General features: G+C 39.5%; 1 protein-coding gene across 1 annotated transcript in view; it reads right to left on the bottom strand.

The window, feature by feature from the left end:
* Positions 1 to 1,337: 1,337 nt before the first annotated feature.
* Positions 1,338 to 22,431, bottom strand: part of LOC126416908 (la-related protein 7) — a 107,475-nt gene continuing 86,381 nt past the window's right edge. The window contains exons 8-9 of the mRNA XM_050084794.1: positions 20,767 to 20,908; positions 1,338 to 1,609 (exon numbers count right to left, since the gene is read on the bottom strand). Coding sequence (XP_049940751.1) covers positions 1,461 to 1,609; positions 20,767 to 20,908 — 291 coding nt within the window. The 3' untranslated portion in view covers positions 1,338 to 1,460. The remainder of the gene's footprint in view (positions 1,610 to 20,766; positions 20,909 to 22,431) is intronic.

The following is a 22,431-nucleotide window of genomic DNA, read 5'->3' as shown; positions in this document are numbered from 1 at the left end:
AAGAAGGAATGATAAGCTTTTCATGAGAAATCTCACAAAAAACACCATGTGATTTTTTTTTCTTTTGGGGATATGTGAAGGAAAGTGTGTTCATCTCCCCTTTACCCCATGGCATAGAAGAAGTGAAGAACAGAATAACAGCTACCATAACTTCTGTACAAGCAGGTACATTGAGTAAAGTTTAAGAATAATTTAGCTATCACCTAGATGTCGTTCATGCTGCTGCTGGTGGCCACAGAGCATTTGTAATAGCATAGTTAAAACTTTAAGAGTTTGTGAGTAGTTTGAAATTTATGCCATGTTTGTAACAAGTTTTTATCAACAAATGTGGAGTTTTGAAATGAGGTCATTCTTTTTGAAACACTCTATATACACAAGGTGACCAAAAATCTCTTTACACACCACCAAATGCAGTCCCTGTGACATCATTACACAAATCCAAGAGGGGAAAAAAGAGCAGACATAGTGCAATAACATCACATGTATTTTCAGACTAAGTAAATCAATTGAGTCATTTGAATATGGTCATGTAGGGTGTGACTGAATGGGGCCACAAGTTTAGGCATTTGATCAGACTGTTTATAGATGTTTCTTGTGCCCAGTCCCATGGTGGAGGAGTGATTTACTTAACTAAGGCGGGCTGTTGAGAGAGGAAATAGAGATTGCCAAACATGAAAATATAATTTCAACCAGAAAGACTCCCAGTACTGAGGAAGAAGCACATCATTGTCCCACCTTTTTATGGTACTGGTAGTGTACAAACACAACCAACAATGGCCAGCTGTGATCAAATCTCAGAAGCACAGTGAATCAGAAGGCTAATGGAAAAGGAAGACAAAATTTACCAACAGACATTGGCAACACACGTAGTGGAGTCCTAGCAGCAAACATCAGCCTTATTACTGTTATAGTTGGAGTCATGGACAATGGTGGTAGAGTTTAGGCTTGTTCTGCGCACCTAAATCACGCATTCTCTAAAAGCCAATGAGCATTCAGTAGCATTCTAAGTGCTAAGCCATCAACGACATAGCTAATGCGACCATTAAACTTGATTGTTGTGAGTTGTCATCGCTGATAGTGGTAGCACGGGGGCAGTAAGACAGCAGCAAGCCACTGTGTGTAGTCAAATGAAGCTATGGTCTCCCTGAAGATACTCTCTACAAATGATGATGAAATAAATTTACCGAGAAAATACATTTCACCACTGCATAATACTTACCAAAAACGTTTAATATTTGCAATATATGGTAATGTCACACAAAATTTTACTGTTTTTGGAAACAACAAGGTTTTGATGAAATATTAAGCAAAGAAAAAGAGTTTTCAAATAAAATAAATTATTGTATTGGTAAAATTTTATCTTCTCTCATGAATTACAATGATGAATGTACAAATATGGATCATGATTTGTTTTCCTTAGATACACACAACGCTTCAGTTTTGATCAACAACGGTAATAACTATTCATCAAATCTGATGTGTTTTCCTAGTTCTCTCTCGACACGTTTCAGTAATTTGTCTCTTCCTCTCTGTTTCACTTTAATCTTCTGAGAGAATTTTTCTGCTCGGTCCTGTTTTATTTTATTCCAGTAGTTCATTTCCTCATCACCTGAAACAATTACATGAGTGTTACCAATGTTACCTTTTTTCATTGACTGGCATGAAAAATCACATCATGGAACTTGTGACAGTTCCCATTAGAACAAGATGGACAATTAGTGCATTTTGATCATTTTATTGCGAGTAATATTAAACCTGGATATGAACTATGAAGTTTTGTGGTATGAGATGGCCGGCCGTGGTGGCCGAGCGGTTCTAGGTGCTACAGTCTGGTGACGTCCTTAGGTTAGTTAGGTTTAAGAAGTTCTAGGGGACTGATGATCTCAGCAGTTAAGTCTCATAATGCTCAGAGCCATTTGAACCATTTGGTATGAGATGTGAGCAGGGCTGCAGCTGAGAGGCAGTAAGAGGCCTTTTCCACAGATAGCCGCACACAGGTGTCACCTGTTACTTTGAATGCCAGAAAAGGAATACTTTAATAACACAAATATTGAACAAAACAAGCGAGTGCCACAGATACGGACCAAGGGATCCCTCTCCTCTATTAATTCTACTGTTTATTACCTTAAAAATAAAAGTTTTATAAATAATTGCCTTCGTGTTGTCGCGCTGGAAACAGTCATTCATGAAGACTTTGAAAATCTAATACTTAAATTTAGCATACCACATGGCCAGCCAAGGTTTGGGTTTGGTCTGAGAATAGTATCACCACTTAATGATGAAAGTGTGATTATATACTGACTGAGGGGGGGGGGGGGGGGCGGGGGGATCACTACACCAAGAAGGTGCTGTGTGACATAAACAAAAGCTGGTAGCTGGTAGGCATGTTTCTAGATGTGAAAGATGATGTCTATTCTAATTTCACATCAGTCGCATAAGAGTGGCACTAGTTGCACCACTATGAAGATACAAATCAGGTTTGCTTTAAATACACACTGTAACGATCTTGAATGTTAGTTACCTTTAAGACTGGACATAGTGAATTGCTGTTAGTCAAGAATGCCTTTAAGGCAGCAAAGATGCCGTTATCAACACCTCACTGAGTTTGAACATTGTTGTGTAATAGGGCTAAGATTTCGTATGACAGCAGGAGCACTCTTGTGGTTAATCAACACATCCTGATTGCAAAACTGTGTGTCAGTCTGGTGATTTCAACTGTTGTGCTGCCATTCGTGAACAGCATTCCAGGGGGTGTTTTCCAACAGGATAACTGTTGCCTACATATCAATGTTGTAACCCAACATGCTCTATAGTGTCAACATGTTGCCTTGGGCTGCTCAGTCATCAGAATCTGTCTCCAATTGAGCACATATGGTCTGCCATCTGATGAGAACTCCAGCATCATCCACAAACAGCATTAGCTATCCCTTTATTGACTGACGAAGTGCAACAGGTATAGAACTCCATCCCACAAATTGACGACCAAGTGCAACAGGTATACAACTCCATCCCATTGTCACCAGTACAACACAATGCATGCATGTTTGCTTGCTTGCGTTCAACAGTCTGGCATATAAGCCTGGCAGATACAGTAGTTCTTAATGTACCAGCATTTCATGGTGCCAAATGTTTATCTCATACTTACATGAACCTGTGATCATGCAATGTTAATCACTAAAATATGACAAATGTATTCTTGGAATTCGCTTAAACAGACAAATGTATTCCTGAAATTTCATTACTCATTATTTTTTAGTGTTGCGTTTTTTTTTTTTTTTTTCTGCTGGTGTACTTTGATGTTATGTGCCATTACATCGGTTGTTACTTGAGATAGAGAGATGGGACTAAAATTATGAGTGAATTTTGTACTATGTATCTAGTTAGCATAATGATCAGAGTACACAAAGGAATGAGAGTTCTGTACAAGTTTTGCCATGCATTTGGCTACCTCAAGTAAATATCAATTAATGACATCCATTTTTAATATACGAGTCACCTCCATCGTAACTCACCATCAAATATTAACCACATGCAACAGACATTATTTTCAGCCAATAAGTGCTAAATCTACAATGGGCAAGGAGTGGCAAACTGCTCCCTGTGCAATTAATCCACTAGAGTAACATCAATATAGCCTACCAAAAATGTGATAGGTGCACATTTGACCATGGAGGAAGCTTACAAATGGGACACATAAATGATCATCTACATTACACTTCTGTCTGGAAAGATTACCATATAATGGAAAGTAAAGGTAAATATTTAATGAATAGTTGACAGTGAGTGCTCATCAGGTAAATAAATTAGTGTGAAAGTTAGCTGTTCAACAGCAGGACGATGCAGTTTGCAGGGACAATGTATAGAGAGGGGGGGGAGGGAGAGGAGGGGGGGGGGGGGCGAGAGAGAGGGGGGGGGGTGAGAGAGGGGGGGGGGTGTTCTCTCTATGGAGAAGAGTAAGTACTGCAATCGAACATGATGTTCATCCACAATAACATTTCACATCTTCCTCACAAGCCAATGAAAGATGCCCAAGTAAAACCGTTATTTAATAAGTAGTATGTACAGAATTTCCCACTGTGAGTGCCCAGGGCTGCTGTATTAGGTTGGTACATTAGTTCATTTTTTTTTTCCATATTGCTTTTCTGTTGTCATTGGTTTATTTATCAACTGTCATTTTTATTTGTAGTTCATTGTTGCTATCTGAGTTTATGTGTTGTCATTTTGTGATTTGGAAATAGTGAGTGGAGCTGTGGACACTAGAAAATGGAGTGCTAAGTGGAGAAATCACATTTCCAACATATTCTTCTGTTTGAGTTCAGTGGAGGGGAGACAGCAGGGAGGTGCCAGAAATATGTGCTCCTGCCATTGGACAGAGCATGACAAGAAAATGGTTTGCTAGTTTTAAGGAGGATTGTTTTGACATAGTGACTTTCCATTTTCAGGAAGACCTTCAGGGTTTGACAAAGATCGTTTAAACAATAATCCAAATCAGTGTACTCGAGAGCTGGCAAATGTGATGAACTGTGATCATTTCAACATCATGCAACATTTTCATGCAATGAGGAACATTAAAAAATCAGGTGTATGGGTACTGCATGTTCCAAGCCAAAAATCGCAAAAATCAGTTGGTGGCCATATAATTATCTCTGCTTGCTCGTTGTCAACTGGATCGTGAACATCAACCATTCCTATCCTGTATTTACTAATGACGAGAATGGTGTCTCTGTCAGGGTGTATAATCGGACAAAGAAAAAATATTCCTGGGTCTTTCCTGCATTTCCCAATTAAAAAGACACTTTTTCCTGAGTGAAAATACACTTTTCCATTTTAAGTGACAGTACCTTCCCTTGGAACTGGGAAACTTCTCAATTCTTTGATTGGTCTAGGTTTTACACACCAGTGCAGAATGCCCTGGCACTTTACAAAACTAAGCTCAGCATAAAAAAAGATGCATTTTAGGAAGATCCTTGATCCACAGCAATATGTACACTGCATTTTTCGTATTAAGAATGTATAAATACGAAGTCCACAAAACACAGCATGTTAGTTTCTGAAGCACTGAGATCGAGCTAGCAATGTGTTTTTGTCAGCCAATCACAGCTGATATTCAGAGCATAGGACATACAATGTAGTTAGCCCATACCAACATCACTGTTAAACAGTGTGAACACACAAATAGGAAAAGTTAATATACATAAAGTCTACCAATAAGAAAAGCTACACTTTCACATATAATATCGATATTTTTTTGCATCCTCTAAGATATATCTAACACAAACGTGCCAGTAAAATTTTAAGTAATGATATAAATTTCTGGTATTATGGCTCCTCAAAGTGTTAAGTTCTGAATGAGATTCAAACACTCTGTGATTTAATAAATTCATTGCACATTCTCACACAAAGCATAAGTCATCTTGCATAAAAGTAAATTTACTTTGAAAGTAACACTTCTCAAACCATCATTCACAATATTTTCCCACGACCTGTTAGAAATGTAAACAGTTGCAATGTCATGCTCATCGAAAGCAGTTTATCATTATGAAGTACTGCATAGTCTCCGTCCTAAAGCCTTTGACACATTCTGCTGTCAGCAGATGTTTGTTTGTGCACTGTGTTCTGTTGCTGTAAATGGAGCAGTTTCTTTGCAACATAAGTTTTATTTTGGTGTTTTTCTCTCATTTATGTTTTATTGCTAAATATTATTCTGTAGCGGGCTAAAGTGAAAATCTTCATTGGATTATCAGTTCTTACCAACCAAAATTACAAAAATTTAACTGAAAACTAAGACAATGAAAAATTCCCAGGGGTTTTTGCCAGTTTTCTCCCGGATGAAAAAGCTCCTGGATTGTTCCCTGATTTCCCAGTTGTCCCGGGGCATATACACCCTGCATTATGCTAATGTCTTTATGCTAACATAAGCAAGAGAAAACAATGGTTGAGCCCAAACAAAGCAGCAACTCCCCCTACAAAGATCTGTGTGCATCCACAAAAGTTAATGTTATGCATCTGGTGGAACAGCGATGGTGTGGTGTGTTACGAATTGCTTTTCCAAGATGTGGCCATCACTGCTGACATTTACTGTCGACAACTGAGATGTATTGCAGGCACAATCCAAGAACAATGACCAGGAAGACTGCGTTAAGTGATGATACTCCACAATAACACCCACCTGAATTCTGCTAGATTGATAAACACTACACTATAAAGGAATTGAGTTGGGAAGTCATTCCACACCCACTTTATTCACCTGATCTTGTGCCCTCACATTTTCACCTTTTCCACGACATATCGAACAACTTTCGAGGAACTTCTTCTCCAGGTGTGAATGCACTCTGAAAACGGCTCGGCCAATTCTTCGCATCAAAACCAAGTCATTTCTAGCCATGAAATTGAAAATTTACCCCAACATTGGCAGACTGTAGTAAATAGTGAAGAAGAATATATTCTGTTGTGTTTTATTTTATTATTATTTATTAAATTTATGGCTACACACTTACGCACCACGCCGATACATGCAGATTTGGAGAAAGTTGCGCCAGCACAGAACGTCACCAAGGCATGGCAGCAATTGAATGTCTACACCTGCTGTGATTGGGCTGCTTGGGCTTTGGCGCCACAGTCTGGCAGTGAATTGGAAATTAAGGAGCAGATGGGCAAGTGATAATGTCAATGCTCAATAAACAGTTGAAGAGATATATTGTAACATATCATTGAGTTCTAAGATTCTATTCAGAGCTGCTGCTCTCATCTATGAATTAATAAGAAATCTGGTTACCCAACATTGTAACCCCATGAACCATGGACCTTGCCGTTGGTGGGGAGGCTTGCGTGCCTCAGCGATACAGATGGCTGTACCGTAGGTGCAACCACAACGGAGGGGTATCTGTTAAGAGGCCAGACAAACATGTGGTTCCTGAAGAGGGGCAGCAGCCTTTTCAGTAGTTGCAGGCGCAACAGTCTGGATGATTGACTGATCTGGCCTTGTAACATTAACCAAAACGGCCTTGCTGTGGTGGTACTGCGAACGGCTGAAAGCAAGGGGAAACTACAGCCGTAATTTTTCCCGAGGACATGCAGCTTTACTGTATGATTAAATGATGATGGCGTCCTCTTGGGTTAAATATTCCGGAGGTAAAATAGTCCCCCATTCGGATCTCCGGGCGGGGACTACTCAAGAGGACGTCGTTATCAGGAGAAAGAAAACTGGCGTTCTATGGATCGGAGCGTGGAATGTCAGATCCCTTAATCGGGCAGGTAGGTTAGAAAATTTAAAAAGGGAAATGGATAGGTTAAAGTTAGATATAGTAGGAATTAGTGAAGTTCGGTGGCAGGAGGAACAAGACTTTTGGTCAGGTGATTACAGGGTTATAAATACAAAATCAAATAGGGGTAATGCAAGGGTAGGTTTAATAATGAATAAAAAAATAGGAGTGCGGGTTAGCTACTACAAACAGCATAGTGAACGCATTATTGTGGCCAAGATAGACACAAAAGCCCATGCCTACTACAGAAGTACAAGTTTATATGCCAACTAGCTCTGCAGATGATGAAGAAATTGATGAAATGTATGACGAGATAAAAGAAATTATTCAGGTAGTGAAAGGAGACGAAAATTTAATAGTCATGGGTGACTGGAATTCGTCAGTATGAAAAGGGAGAGAAGGAAACATAGTAGGTGAATATGGATTGGGGGGAAGAAATGAAAGAGGAAGCCGCCTTGTAGAATTTTGCACAGAGCATAACTTAATCATAGCTAACACTTGGTTCAAGAATCATGAAAGAAGGTTGTATACCTGGAAGAATCCTGGAGATACTAAAAGGTATCAGATAGATTATATAATGGTAAGACAGAGATTTAGGAACCAGGTTTTAAATTGTAAGACATTTCCAGGGGCAGATGTGGATTCTGACCACAATCTATTGGTTATGAACTGCAGATTGAAACTGAAGAAACTGCAAAAAGGTGGGAATTTAAGGAGATGGGACCTGGATAAACTGAAAGAACCAGAGGTTGTAGAGAGTTTCAGGGAGAGCATAAGGGAACAATTGACAGGAATGGGGGAAGGAAATACAGTAGAAGAAGAGTGGGTAGCTCTGAGGGATGAAGTAGTGAAGGCAGCAGAGGATCAAGTAGGTAAAAAGATGAGGGCTAATAGAAATCCTTGGGTAACAGAAGAAATATTGAGTTTAATTGATGAGAGGAGAAAATATAAAAATGCAGTAAATGAAGCAGGCAAAAAGGAATACAAATGTCTCAAAAATGAGATCAACAGGAAGTGCAAAATGGCTAAGCAGGGATGGCTAGAGGACAAATGTAAGGATGTAGAGGCTTATCTCACTAGGGGTAAGATAGATACTGCCTACAGGAAAATTAAAGAGACCTTTGGAGAGAAGAGAACCACTTGTATGAATATCAAGAGCTCAAATGGCAACCCAGTTCTAAGCAAAGAAGGGAAGGCAGAAAGGTGGAAGGAGTATATAGAGTGTTTATACAAGGGCGATGTACTTGAGGACAATATTATGGAAATGGAAGAGGATGTAGATGAAGATGAAATGGGAGATAAGATACTGCGTGAAGAGTTTGACAGAGCACTGAAACACTTGAGTCGAAACAAGGCCCCGGGAATAGACAACATTCCATTAGAACTACTGATGGCCTTGGGAGAGCCAGTCATGACAAAACTCTACCATCTGGTGAGCAAGATGTATGAGACAGGCGAAATACCCACAGACTTCGAGAAGAATATAATAATTCCAATCCCAAAGAAAGCAGGTGTTGACAGATGTGAAAATTACCGAACTATCAGTTTAATAAGTCACAGCTGTAAAACACTAACGCGAATTCTTTACAGACGAATGGAAAAACTGGTAGAAGCGGACCTCGGGGAAGATCAGTTTAGATGTTGGAACACGTGAGGCAATACTAACCTTACGACTTATCTTAGAAGAAAGATTAAGAAAAGGCAAACCTACGTTTCTAGCATTTGTAGACTTAGAGAAAGCTTTTGACAACGTTAACTGGAATACTCTCTTTCAAATTATGAAGGTGGCAGGGGTAAAATACAGGGAGCGAAAGGCTATTTACAATTTGTACAGAAACCAGATGGCAGTTATAAGAATCGAGGGGCATGAAAGGGAAGCAGTGGTTGGGAAAGGAGTGAGACAGGGTTGTAGCCTCTCCCCGATGTTATTCAATCTGTATATTGAGCAAGCAGTAAAGGAAACAAAAGAAAAATTCGGAGTAGGTATTAAAATTCATGGAGAAGAAGTAAAAACTTACAGGTTTGCCGATGACATTGTAATTCTGTCAGAGACAGCAAAGGACTTGGAAGAGCAGTTGAACGGAATGGACAGTGTCTTGAAAGGGGGATATAAGATGAACATCAACAAAAGCAAAACGAGGATAATGGAATGTAGTCAAATTAAATTGGGTGATGCTGAGGGGATTAGATTAGGAAATGAGACACTTAAAGTAGTAAAGGAGTTTTGCTATTTAGGGAGTAAAATAACTGATGATGGTCAAAGTAGAGAGGATATAAAATGTAGACTGGCAATGGCAAGGAAATCGTTTCTGAAGAAGAGAAATTTGTTAACATCGAGTATAGATTTAAGTGCCAGGAAGTCGTTTCTGAAAGTATTTTTATGGTGTGTAGCCATGTATGGAAGTGAAACATGGACGATAAATAGTTTGGACAAGGAGAGAATAGAAGCTTTCGAAATGTGGTGCTACAGAAGAATGCTGAAGATAAGGTGGGTAGATCACATAACTAATGAGGAGGTATTGAATAGGATTGGGGAGAAGAGAAGTTTGTGGCACAACTTGACTAGAAGAAGGGATCGGTTGGTAGGACATGTTTTGAGGCATCAAGGGATCACAAATTTAGCATTGGAGGGCAGCGTGGAGGGTAAAAATTGTAGAGGGAGACCAAGAGATCAATACACTAAGCAGATTCAGAAGGATGTAGGTTGCAGTAGGTACTGGGAGATGAAGAAGCTTGCACAGGATAGAGTAGCATGGAGAGCTGCATCAAACCAGTCTCAGGACTGAAGACCACAACAACAACAACAACAACAACAACATTGTAACTGTTATATACGAGCAACAAAACACAGAAGAGTTATTTACAAAGTGGATATGTCATACAGTAGCTTGCGCAGATCGGAGCTCTCTTACAGATGGAGAAGTGAAGTGGCATGGATCAGTGGCATTGCATAGCAGACTCACTACACCGAGGAACTTCAAAAAGGTGGCCATACAAACATAATTATAGTAAAAATTAGTGTCATATCATCAAGGTGACAGATCATTTGTGGAAGTAACACACCGTATTAGCTTCGGCCAACTACAGAAGATGGATTTTACATTCCAGCACACTTCTTATTAAACAATGGAAAATCGGGAATGGAATAACAACAATATGAAAAGGATAGATTGCTACTCACAACACAGATGGGGACACAGAGGGGTAGGCAGACACATTGCAAAAAATTGCTGGATATTATTCACCTAAAGGACGCAGACCTTCATCAGATGTAGAAAAAACAGAATTCTCACGATTCACAAACCCCACACATACGTCCACTGCATTTCTGGGCACTAAGACACGACTGCATCTAAGGTGGGAAATGACTTTCGCAGGAGTGGGTAGTGGGGGTACTGAGGTGGTACAGGGAGAGGGAGGAATAGCGAGACAGAGGTGGGGGAAGTTGCAAGAGGCGACATATGTGAGTTGTGAATGTGAATGGAGTTTTGTTTTGGCTAATTCTGATGAAGAACGAAGTCCGATAGCTGAATAATATTTAGCAATCTTTTTTAATGCAGCTGTTTGGTACTCAAAACTGCTTTTTATTTTCGATACAAACACATAATAACCGTAACTGATCTTGATCATACATTGGCCATATTTAGATCCATCACACTGTTCTGATATTGCCCCAAGGGGCACAGACGTCCCTCACCACACTCACAGACAGCTGTGGGTAGTGTTAGCTATCCACCAGGCAGCCCTACAGCACACATTATGTACATGCGCAAGCTGCTTTGCCACCACTACTTGCTTGCACTCGGCCAATCAGTATGGTACTCCACATTATGGCCTAGCTGCAGGACTGCCCTGCGTCAGCTGTTTGCCGACCTGTGCCTATGCCCATGCCCATTCGGGTGCATCTGTTTGCACATGTGAACTGCAACAGTGTACTATACATTGTAGACATCATTTGGTGATCAAAGCTTGACAATATCTATAATCAGACTAAATATACTGTTTAATACAGTATCTGAAGATGGCCAATGTATGGGTGTGATTGTTATCAAATTATGTGATTGTACCTAAAATAAAAACAAGTGTACGTTTCTTGTAAGATTATTTTTAAAAAGAGACGTGTTTTGAACACTCAGCAATATTTGTAATCTTATTTATTTGCTTGTCAATATCTAAAATATACGATGAGTGATAACTTTTACTGCTTCCATTATTTTTCAGTACCATATTGCAGATACCACAAAAAATGAAATTAATCAAGGTTCAGCTAGGATAATCAGCCAGGATTCCGGTCTAAAGGTGAAACAGGACAACTGGGGCAGCAAACAAGAAATGAGCTATACTCCCTGACAGAAAAGGTGAAGCACCCAGAAGAGAAAGAGGAAACTAAGTGAAACTTCATGAGTTGAGATGCTAAGTGACGTTATAGCAATGACTGTAAAACTGAGTCAAATTTACAAAAAAACATGGCAATATTAGCCCACTTATCAATATGACATTACATCTCCTCTGGCCTGGATGCATTCACTGATTTGCTTCAGAAGGATGTCATAAAGTCATTGTTCCCTCCCCTGGGGCAAGCTAACTCACAACTGTCGTACTTGGTCCTCGATATCCGGGACACTGGCACTGGGACAGAGTTGACGTTCAACTTGGCCCCACCCTATCAGGGACACATCTGGGGATTTTGCTGGCAACAAGAGTGCCTCAGTGTCAAGTAGACAGTTCATAAACACATCTGTTATATGTGGATGAGCATTGTCCTGTTGAAAAATGGCACCACGATACTGTCACATGAAAAAGAACACATGAGGAAACAGGCTGCCCATGAAGTACCACTGCACTCTCAAAGTTCCCCTCAATCACTACCAGCCATGGGCTGAAGTCATAGCCAATGGCTTTCCACATCATGATGCCAAGAGTAACACCACAGTGCTTATCCAAAACACTGGATAAATGGGACCTCTTCCCAGGTTATCGACATACTCGCTGATGATGGTCATCCAGAGTAATGCAGAATTGTTAGTCGTCAATGAACACAATACGGTGCCTTACATCAGTCCATGCTTCCCAGTTGCACCACTCCAAACACAGCCATTTTTGTTATTTTGTTATTGTGTTAGTGACATTCTATGCCTGGGATGGTAACTGCTGCTAGTCTTTGACCAATGGTGTGGAATGATACAGGATATTGCAGGGAGTCCAATACTTTTTCTCTGACAGGAGGTGCATATGTCAAAGGATTGCAATGTGCTTGGTGCACAATAGGGTGATCCTCCGTTGTGGTCACACACGGTGGCGCAGTGGTTAGCACACTGGACTCGCATTCGGGAGGACGACGGTTCAATCCCGTCTCCAGCCATCCTGATTTAGATTTTCCGTGATTTCCCTAAATCGTTTCAGGCAAATGCCGAGATGGTTCCTTTGAAAAGGCACGGCCGATTTCCTTCCCTAACACGAGCTTGCGCTCCGTCTCTAATGACCTCGTTGCCGACGGGACGTTAAATACTAACCACCACCACCACCACCACCACCACCACCACACACGGTCAGCTGGAACCTTATGCATATGCCTGCCAAGTTCCCATGCACTCCAATATCAGGGCACTATCACATCTGCATGCCCCTCAAATCTGGATACTGCATGGTTCGATCAGTTGTCCAAATGGAGAACCGCAATGAGACCACTTTCTTACTCTCTCAGGCACTAACAATGCTGTGTCACAAAATTATGTGGCATCTCTTGTGCTCTTCACAGAGACCCCTCAACATTGATTGCTGTCATGTCCCTTATATATTCTACCAGGCCAAGTAACAACACCTTGTTGGCTACAGCAAATTGCAACTCTAACATACCCACTGATAGTCAATATTTGTATGAAGTTACACTGACAGTTGACCACGTCTTCTGGGTGGTTCACTGTTTTTGTCAGTGTGTTTTGTTGCATACTTCCCTCTAAAGTTTTCCTCTTACTGCTTCCTTAATCTGCAATCCTATCTTGACTTTCCTAGTCAACCCATATTAGTCTTGCTCCCAAAAACCTTTTCCTTTCATTTGACAAATGGAGTCCCTGGTTATAAAAGCTAGAATATTTTGGGACTGTGAGCGCATGCTTCTCATGCAATAAAAAAGCAAACATCTATAAGTATTACATTCTATTTTCATCAACATCTATAATTGCATACATACTCTGTAAGGCACTATACGATACATGGTGGAGCATATCTTGTACCACTATCTGCCATTCCTTTTCACGTCCCACTCACAAATGGAGTGAGAGAAAAATTATTGTCTATATGCTTCCATATGAACCTTAATGTCTCTTATCCTGTCTTCACAATCCTTAAATGCAATGTACAACGGTGGCACTAGAATCCTTCTGCAGTCAACCACAAACGCCAATTCTGTAAATTTTCTCACACAAAAATGTCGTCTTCCCAAAAGGGATTCCAATTTGAGTGCACAGAGCATTTCTATAATACTCACATGCAGGTCAAACATACTGGTAACAAATCAAGCAGCATACCTCTGAATTTAAGTTAATGTCTCTCTGTGATCCAACCTAGTGGGGCTCCGCAACCGTTCTAGCAGTATTTAAGAATGGGTGGCAGTTGTGTTCTATACATGGTCTCCTTTATAGCTGAGCTACAATATCCTAGAGTTCTCCCAATAGACTGAAGTCAATAATATGCCTCTGCTATAACCAATCTTATGTGCTCAGTCATATCAATCAGCACATCACTAATATTGTATTCAAACACTACAGAATCGAATTTCCTACTCATTTGCTAAAATTACATTGCTGCTGTTCTCACACCAAATAGAAATTCTGTCTAACAAGGGGACCATCAGAAATGTAAATAACAGATTTTGATAGGTCTCGGATATGTTGTAGAGGGACATGCCCCGAGTATGAGGCTATCCGCTTTTTTAATGATGGGCCTTGTTTTTCGAGAAAATTGATTTTGAAGGTCACTGCGCGCTGTACTACGCGCAACGTTACCCATGTCCCAACCAAGTGAGCATGGCGCATTGATTAAGGTCTACAGCTTACACGCTGGAGGTACTGCGTTCGGGTCCTTTCCGTGTTTTTTTTTTTTTACAATAGTCCGACATTTTTCCATTTTATTTTACAGACTATCAACAAACTGTGTAAATTGTGTGACATTATTAAGAATTTTAAACTGTGTAGGCTCAATCAAACAGAAAAAGGACTGTCTGTGCAGACATCTCATGCGAACTCTGTGTATTGTGACAGTATATCATCCTGGTCATCGCCTTTTATTTGATTATGGCAATATAATTTCATGATCCACAAAGTTTGCATGGACAGTCCTCTGCGCTTTATGAAAATGTATCATCATAGTCAAATAAACGACAAAAGCCTAGCTCCTAAAGCACTAGTTTACATTTGTCTTCAATGTCCGTCGTTAGTGCTGTGCGTGTTCGAAGAAAACAGTGAAATGGACGACCCAAATGTGTCTACAGAAGTGCAGCCAGAAGAAGACAAATCAGACGTAGAGGAGTTGAATGAACAATCGAGAGGTGAAATCAGTAATGCCATCAAATACACCGAAAAGTTGCTTCGTGATCTAAATCTTCTAGCAAATACACCACCCAGCACAATCTCTGCTAATTCAATTGGAATTGTCAACGAGATATGTATTGCAATACAAGACCTGTTGGCCGAGAGATGGATCATCAATGACAATGAGTTAATAAACATCAACGAACAAGGCGAGGTGCAGTAATATGAGGCGGTAAGTTTCACTTTTGTGTGGATGTTCTCTTCCTTGTGAATGAATCAACATAATATAAAGCTATTTACTTTGCAGTATACAGGAGTAGAGGGAGATGGCGATTTCATTGCCGATGAATGCACACATGAACCAGCAGATTATGTGCCTCTATCATACAAAGAACAATCAGTCGCTCTTGCAGTAGTAGGCCTACATCCGAAATTGAGCCTAAAGAGTTTGCAGTCCCACAGCGTCTCTCGATTAATACATAAATCAATGCTATATCAATGAAAACAGGATGTGACATGAGGTAGAACTCGTTGTGATAAATTGAACAGTATTGATCATGAGATGTATGAATGGTTCATCGAAGCGAGACAGAATTTGGAACAGGTAAATCATATAAAAACATATGTCAAATACATTGTAAGAAAGGGACTGGCTTGTGAAAATAATATAATTTCTTCTGCGAGCATGTGACAACCAGAAATATAGCAATGGGCGATGAACACCGCTGTTCCACTTTTATTGGATACCTTTAATTTCGTAGCCAGCTCGACATGGGTCGAAAGATTTAAACAAAAGCATAAAATCAGGCAGAGGAAGATTGTGAAGTTCATCAGTTCCAAAGAATGTGCAACGATGGAAGAAGTATTAGTAGCTGTGGAAGAATTCCACACACAAATGAAAATACTTATTGGTAATTTTAACCTCAACTACATAATCAGCACCAATCAAACAGGCTGTCATAATCGATCAACATACAATAGATCCCTCTCAGATAAAGGGGCAAGAACCATTCTCATGCAGAGAAAAGATTTAAACAAGATAAGTCATCTGAACACAGCACAGTACACTCTTAACTGCACCAGGAAAGGTGATCCTGTATGTTGTTTTATGTATGCAGGAACTGGTGGGAAAATTTGGCCCTAATGTTCAGAAAAGAGTGGATGAATTAGTCCTCAAATTTAAAACCGTAACTGTGTCCTGCACAAAATCAGGGAAGCTCAAGAAACTGGTGTATGAAGACTTTTTTAAAATCCGTGATTTTCCATACGTCAGACACGAAACATTTCTGTAAATCATCGATACGTGTGGAGGGCAGACTGATCTGACTGAATACGATCACATCTTAGTGGATGAAAGGAAAGCATGCACTTGCACCGTAAAAGTTATTCCACCAAAGTGTATTGCACTTTGCCAGCCTTGCAATGTATACTTTTACTGACAGGTTAAAATTTTCATGAAGAAAATTCAGAATGCTCCTGATTTGTTGAAGACCAACACAGCAATCGTGTCCAGGGACAATTCATAAAACTACACTCATTAATTTTGCATCAATTCAGGGCACCTGCTTATTCAAATATGATCAAATACACATGGTTCGCATCAAAGTTAACAGATGAAAGAGAAACCTTTTTGAATGTAAATTAATAATGTTTTCCTGTATCGCTTTTAAAAACTCCATGTGCCTGCAAGACCGTAGCTTTTATGAAATGTGCTTGGTGCTGTAAAACATTGTGTTTTGGTTGCTTTTACGACAAATAACATCTGAATTTCTGTTGTGGCATAATAAGCGATGCAGGCGATAGCGAGTAAGATTTTGTAATAATGGCTCTGAGCACTATGGGACTTATTTTGTAATAATGATGTGAAAATTAAATTACTATGCAAAACTGAATATTTTTTAATAATTTCACACAATTTACACTGTTTGCTGATATTCTGTAAAATAAAACGGGCCTCACACTTGGGACATGCCCCTCTATAACATATCCAAGACCCATCAAAATCCGTTAATACTTCAAATGGCTCTGAGCACTATGGGACTTTAAACTTCTGAGGTCATCAGTCCCCTAGAACTTAGAACTACTTAAACCTAACTAACCTAAGGACATCACACACACCCATGCCCAAGGCAGGATTCGAACCTGCGACCGTAGCGGTCGCGTGGTTCCAAAATCCGTTATTTACACTTCTGATGGTCCCCTTGTAAGTCATCCTGTATCATCCTACAGTCAATCAACAACAAAAAACTTTCCTGTACAACACAGTGCCATCCCCAAACTGTTGCGATTTGCTGCTCACACTATCCATAAGATTGTTCATGTACACAAAGAACATGAGCACTCCTACCACACTTCCCTGGCGCACATCAGAAGATATCATTGTCCCTGATGAACACTCAATGTCCAGAACAAGGTACTGGTTTCTATTACTTGAGAAGTTTCCGAATCACTACCATATCTTAGAAACTATCTCATCAACATTCTGCAGCGGGGCACAGTGTCAAACTCTTTCTGGAAATTTAGGAAAATGGATTCTGCATGTTGCCCAAGATGATGTGGAAATTCATTCCAGACGTAGCAACTTACTTGTTTTCAACTTTTTCAGTTGCTTCTCAATGCCAGGCATATCTATTTATATGTCCTCCATAAGGAAATATGCATGGCAATGATAGTGTGACTGTACAACTTTAATGCATGAAAGATTTTTTTTTTAAATGCAAAATTTAAATTTTCAGCTTTCCTTTTATTATTCTCTGTTGCCACACCAGACTTATTGACGAGTGACTGAAATGAGCTAACCCACTTAGTTATTTTACATGGGGTCATAATTTCCTCAGATTATTGGCAAGATCCTTTGTTAACTTATAATGGTGGCAGCTGCATGCTTCACACATTCTGAAAATTTTGCCTCCTGAGATTTCCAATTCTTTTTCCAAACCAAGAGTACAACCATCTCTACTTCCGCAGCATTTTCCAAATTTTATTATTAAACCAAGGTGGATCCTTTCATTTTTCAACCTACTAACTCGGCACACATTTCTTCTGGGCATGATTTACAATCAGTTTAAACTTTGTCCATAATTCCTCTACATCCATCATACTGGAACTAAATGGAAGCCATTCACTGCCTAACCAGGAAATATCACCCATATTTCAAAGTGAAAAGAGCGCACTTGCGAGATATCAGCCCTAGAAATCGATCCTGTGCTTTCTTTGGGCATGATTCTGACAGTACGCAGTTACGAGCCTCTGAAGGTATAGCTTCTTAACTTTTCCATGCACCGATTGTTTGTCACTCATCCACACCATTGCGGTCAGTTAATGCTGAACACAAAGTGCTGTACAGTGGAGTGAGTTAGAGGTTTGTGAAATACTGTTTCCATTTTGGTAACACACTCTGTTTATTGTATCAATGTGTGTGGTTTCTAACTGGTAGTTGTGTCAGAGATCTCCTTGCTCCGAAATTTTTTTGTTGAGATTTGTAAATGCAATCTAAATGAATAAAATGAGTCAGTGTGCCAATAAAGAGGTAGTGCAGCACTATTTAATTATCAACATCTCTGTTGTGCATTATTTTCTTTGGATTATATAGCTGGCATTGTTAAAGCAGAAGACATTTGCAGGAGATCTGCTATTCCTCAATGTGATAGGCATGATTAAACTGTAAACTGAATATCATTACCTTTATTTCATAATAATTCTTCCGTTACTTGGGTTTCTTAATTCTGATATATATATATATATATATATATATATATATATATATATATATATAAATAAAAAAACCCATATTTCAAAGTGAAAAGAGCGCACTTGCGAGATATCAGCCCTAGAAATCGATCCTGTGCTTTCTTTGGGCATGATTCTGACAGTACGCAGTTACGAGCCTCTGAAGGTATAGCTTCTGCAGAATATCAATACAAGAATACTGTTTCAATAATATTGAAGGTATATGTGTGTGTATGAGGTTGACGTATTATGTACTCATATTACTTTCGCGCAGACTTCAAAACAAGTTGGTTAGATGTATCCAATTTCTCTCCTCCAATTCCCTCACCTTCAACATCCCATGAATAGGAGGGCTCTGTTGTCCACTGCACAGTACGTGGTGCTCAGGCATTAGGTGACAGCAGTAAGGTGGAATGAGTGACAAACAACCGGTGCACACGGGAGTTAAAAGCTGTACTTTCAGAAGGTCATAACTGCATACTATAAAAATTATGGCCCAAATTTTGCCACAGGATCGATTTGTGTAGCTGATTTCTTGCATGTTTGCTTTTTTCTCCATAAAGTATGAGGTCAAGTTGGTGATGTTTCTTTGTAAGTAGAGTTGCCAACAACTGCCCATCTGTTTCTTCCAGCATAAAAACTCTTCTAGCCTCTAGTGGCTTCATTAACTTCAGTACCCGTCCATCACAAAGATTAGTTCATGATCACTAATCCTAATCTCTATACCGAAGAGTCAAGGTCAGGCTTGATTGTAGCTACAAGATATAAAATGTAAGGGGCCAATAAAAAAGTTTCTGTTCGAAGGCCATACAGTCCAAAAACCGCGTGCCAATCAGGCAAAATTGCTGTGAGCACTGAGGTAATGATCCCACAGATGTAGCTGGTTGAAGATACTGATTTGGTAAAACACCATGTCCTGCTGTGTGAAGAAGTCTGTAACTGTCTGCTGCACATCCTCGTCTGAGGAATTGTCAACCATTAAAGGCCTTTCTTAGGGGATTAAAGTCATGAGAGTCATATGAGGGGAGATCAGGACTCTAGGGCAGGTGCTCGGTGTCTTCCACTTGAGTCCCGCACTTGAGGTTCGCTTCCCAGATTCACTGGCATCTTGTGTCTAATCGCAACCAGCACCAAACTCGACACCCCATTCCATAACTGTGCTTTTCAACAGGCATTCTGCACCATACACATTCTTCATTCTATGACAGATGTCTACCAGTATTTATCTTTCAGCAGTCTAGAAAGGAATAACAACACGTTGGTCCTGCTTGGAAGTATTTCATAATAAAGTCGTCACGGTTCACATTTCTGCATTTACCACACGCATGCCACATTAACCCCTTTCCGAAATATAGGTGCTTGTATACCCGCAATGGAGTTGCACTATGTTGTACATACATTGAAGCAACACCCTCAAATAGAAACTTGATCACCCTTTATATTGCCGCCACTGCATGTGGATTGTCTAACTAGTTGCTCAAGACAGTTTTTAGAAAATGTGTTAAGAACTACTTCATAAGACTGTCTGTCTGTACTACCTAAAATGAATCTAATAGACGTCCCAATCTATACTCAGTAGTTAAAGCCACTCCCAACTAATACTGCATGTTCTGGGTATATCCACATTAGTACATGCAGACTTTCTTTGAATGATCCTACAAGTGTTACAGTGAAATTGGCTGGTGGGTATAAACATCCGATGATTACATTGAGTTCATTTAGACCGGGTAGTCGAGTCCAAGCAACTTCACAGACAGATTGACTTACAACCTTGATAGACACAATATTTTTGTTGACTGCAGTTTCATTTTGATGACAAATCTGTTCATGTATAAAGGTTGACATGTTTAATGGATAAATACAACAATCAGACTCCAATTTTGTACCAAATTTAGTGACAATCTTATTATTACAAGTAATACTGTGACTAAATTTAGCACACAATTCCTTACAGATATCCCCTTTTTTATCAAATGGTTCAAATGGCTCTGAGCACTATGGGACTCAACTGCTGAGGTCATTAGTCCCCTAGAACTTAGAACTAGTTAAACCTAACTAACCTAAGGACATCACACACATCCATGCCCGAGGCAGGATTCGAACCTGCGACCGTAGCGGTCTTGCGGTTCCAGACTGCAGCGCCTTTAACCGCACGACCACCCCTTTTTTATCCACACATCTAATATCAAATAGGAACAACAATCTTACCTGGAATTCTGTGTTACATCATTACAGGCAACACTTACCAGAGAGGATCTCCATACTGCCAAAAGGCTTCTCTTGAACAAAATGTGCAGCAGATGATGGTGTAGAAAATCTCACATATGCTTCATTCGTCCCTTCTAAGATGTCAACGTACTGCACATCAGAATATCCTCTTACATCACTCTGTTCAGATAGAAATGAAAAAAATATAAAAAAATGAAATAACAAGATTTATCATAATTTTGATGATTATAACTATGCAACATTACATGGTTTTGCCCCGTAGGTTTCAGAAGAAAGTATGGATACAAAACAAACTTACTTCTCTGTAGAGTGTACTGTTTTTTCCACAGGTGTATTAATACATTCTTTGGTTTTTCCCAACTTGTGCCAATACATTATGAGAAATGAGAGGTTTAGATAGTGGCAAACATGAGGATTGGCCACAGTGTATCTTTGAAATGTATATAGAGATTTGGCTACAGTATCTTTGAAAGGTATGTGGCACTAAAATACTTTTTTTTATGAAATTACAAGTTTTTCAGCTTGTACATATGACAAACATTGTAAAGCTTTGTATTAAACAATTAACCCAGACCTTGGTCAGATACTTGATCACTGATCAGACAATCAAACAAATATGAGGAGTCTTCTAGTGAAAGAATCCACCGGTTTGGACAGACACTATGAGATTATCCAGTCGAAGACACCATTCGGATACGGTGGGATGTCACATATAGGACAAAGATGAGTCGGAGCGTCTAGTGATGCACTGAATGAACAAACAAACATGAAACATCTCCCACATAAGAAGGTGCTAAAATTTAACAAACCAGGAAGATTTTTGTATTTTGCAACAGTAAATATTAATTCTTCAAGGAAAGTTGGTAAATTGAAACATTTAACAGATGTCTTAGATCAACAGAACATAGTTATCGCAGCTCTTCAAGAGTTATGCAATACTGACCAGGACCCGATTGAATAAGGAGGATATCAACTTTGTAAGGGACCACCAGGAGAAAGGGTAATAGAAAATGTTCCTCAATTCAGTGTGGATTTCTTGGTACATAACAGAATATTGGATTCCATTGAGAATTTTTCATCCAATTCCTCAAGAATGGCATTGTTAACAATTAAGGTGGAAAACACAAGATACACACTGATACGTGTTCATGCTCAAACTAATGTTAAAAACAGAACTGACAAGGACGCAACGGAAAAATTCTGGGATGAACTTGATCAACTAGTAAGGACCATACTGGATACTAACATTAAAATTCTGCTTGGGGACTGTAATGTGAAGATAGGACGAGAGAAGAAATTTCGAGATGTGGTGAGGCGATGGCCAGCGCTAAACTTACAAACAAGAATGGGGGAATTAATTGAATTTTGTACTACAAATGGATTGGTTTTGAAGACAACAAGGTTTAAGAGAAGACCACATAAGTTAATGACATGGAAGTGCCCTAACGTCAAGCTAGGAGAGTTCCAGATAGATCATGTGGCCATGGATCAGAAATTCCATAAGGAAATCTATAATGTTAAAGTGCTGCATGGCATCGATGTTGATTTGGACCACCACATTTCAAAAACTAAAATCAAACTGACACCTAAAAGAAAAAGCAAACCTCAAAAGTTAATTAGATACAAAGAGAACACATGACCCTAGTTATATTATTAATAATCAGATATATTACGAGAAATCA

Source organism: Schistocerca serialis, chromosome 1, assembly GCF_023864345.2.
Source record: "Schistocerca serialis cubense isolate TAMUIC-IGC-003099 chromosome 1, iqSchSeri2.2, whole genome shotgun sequence".
NCBI classification, from domain to species: domain Eukaryota; kingdom Metazoa; phylum Arthropoda; class Insecta; order Orthoptera; family Acrididae; genus Schistocerca; species Schistocerca serialis.
Note: the sequence above shows the minus strand (reverse complement) of the source record. Positions and strands in the feature narration are given on the sequence as shown.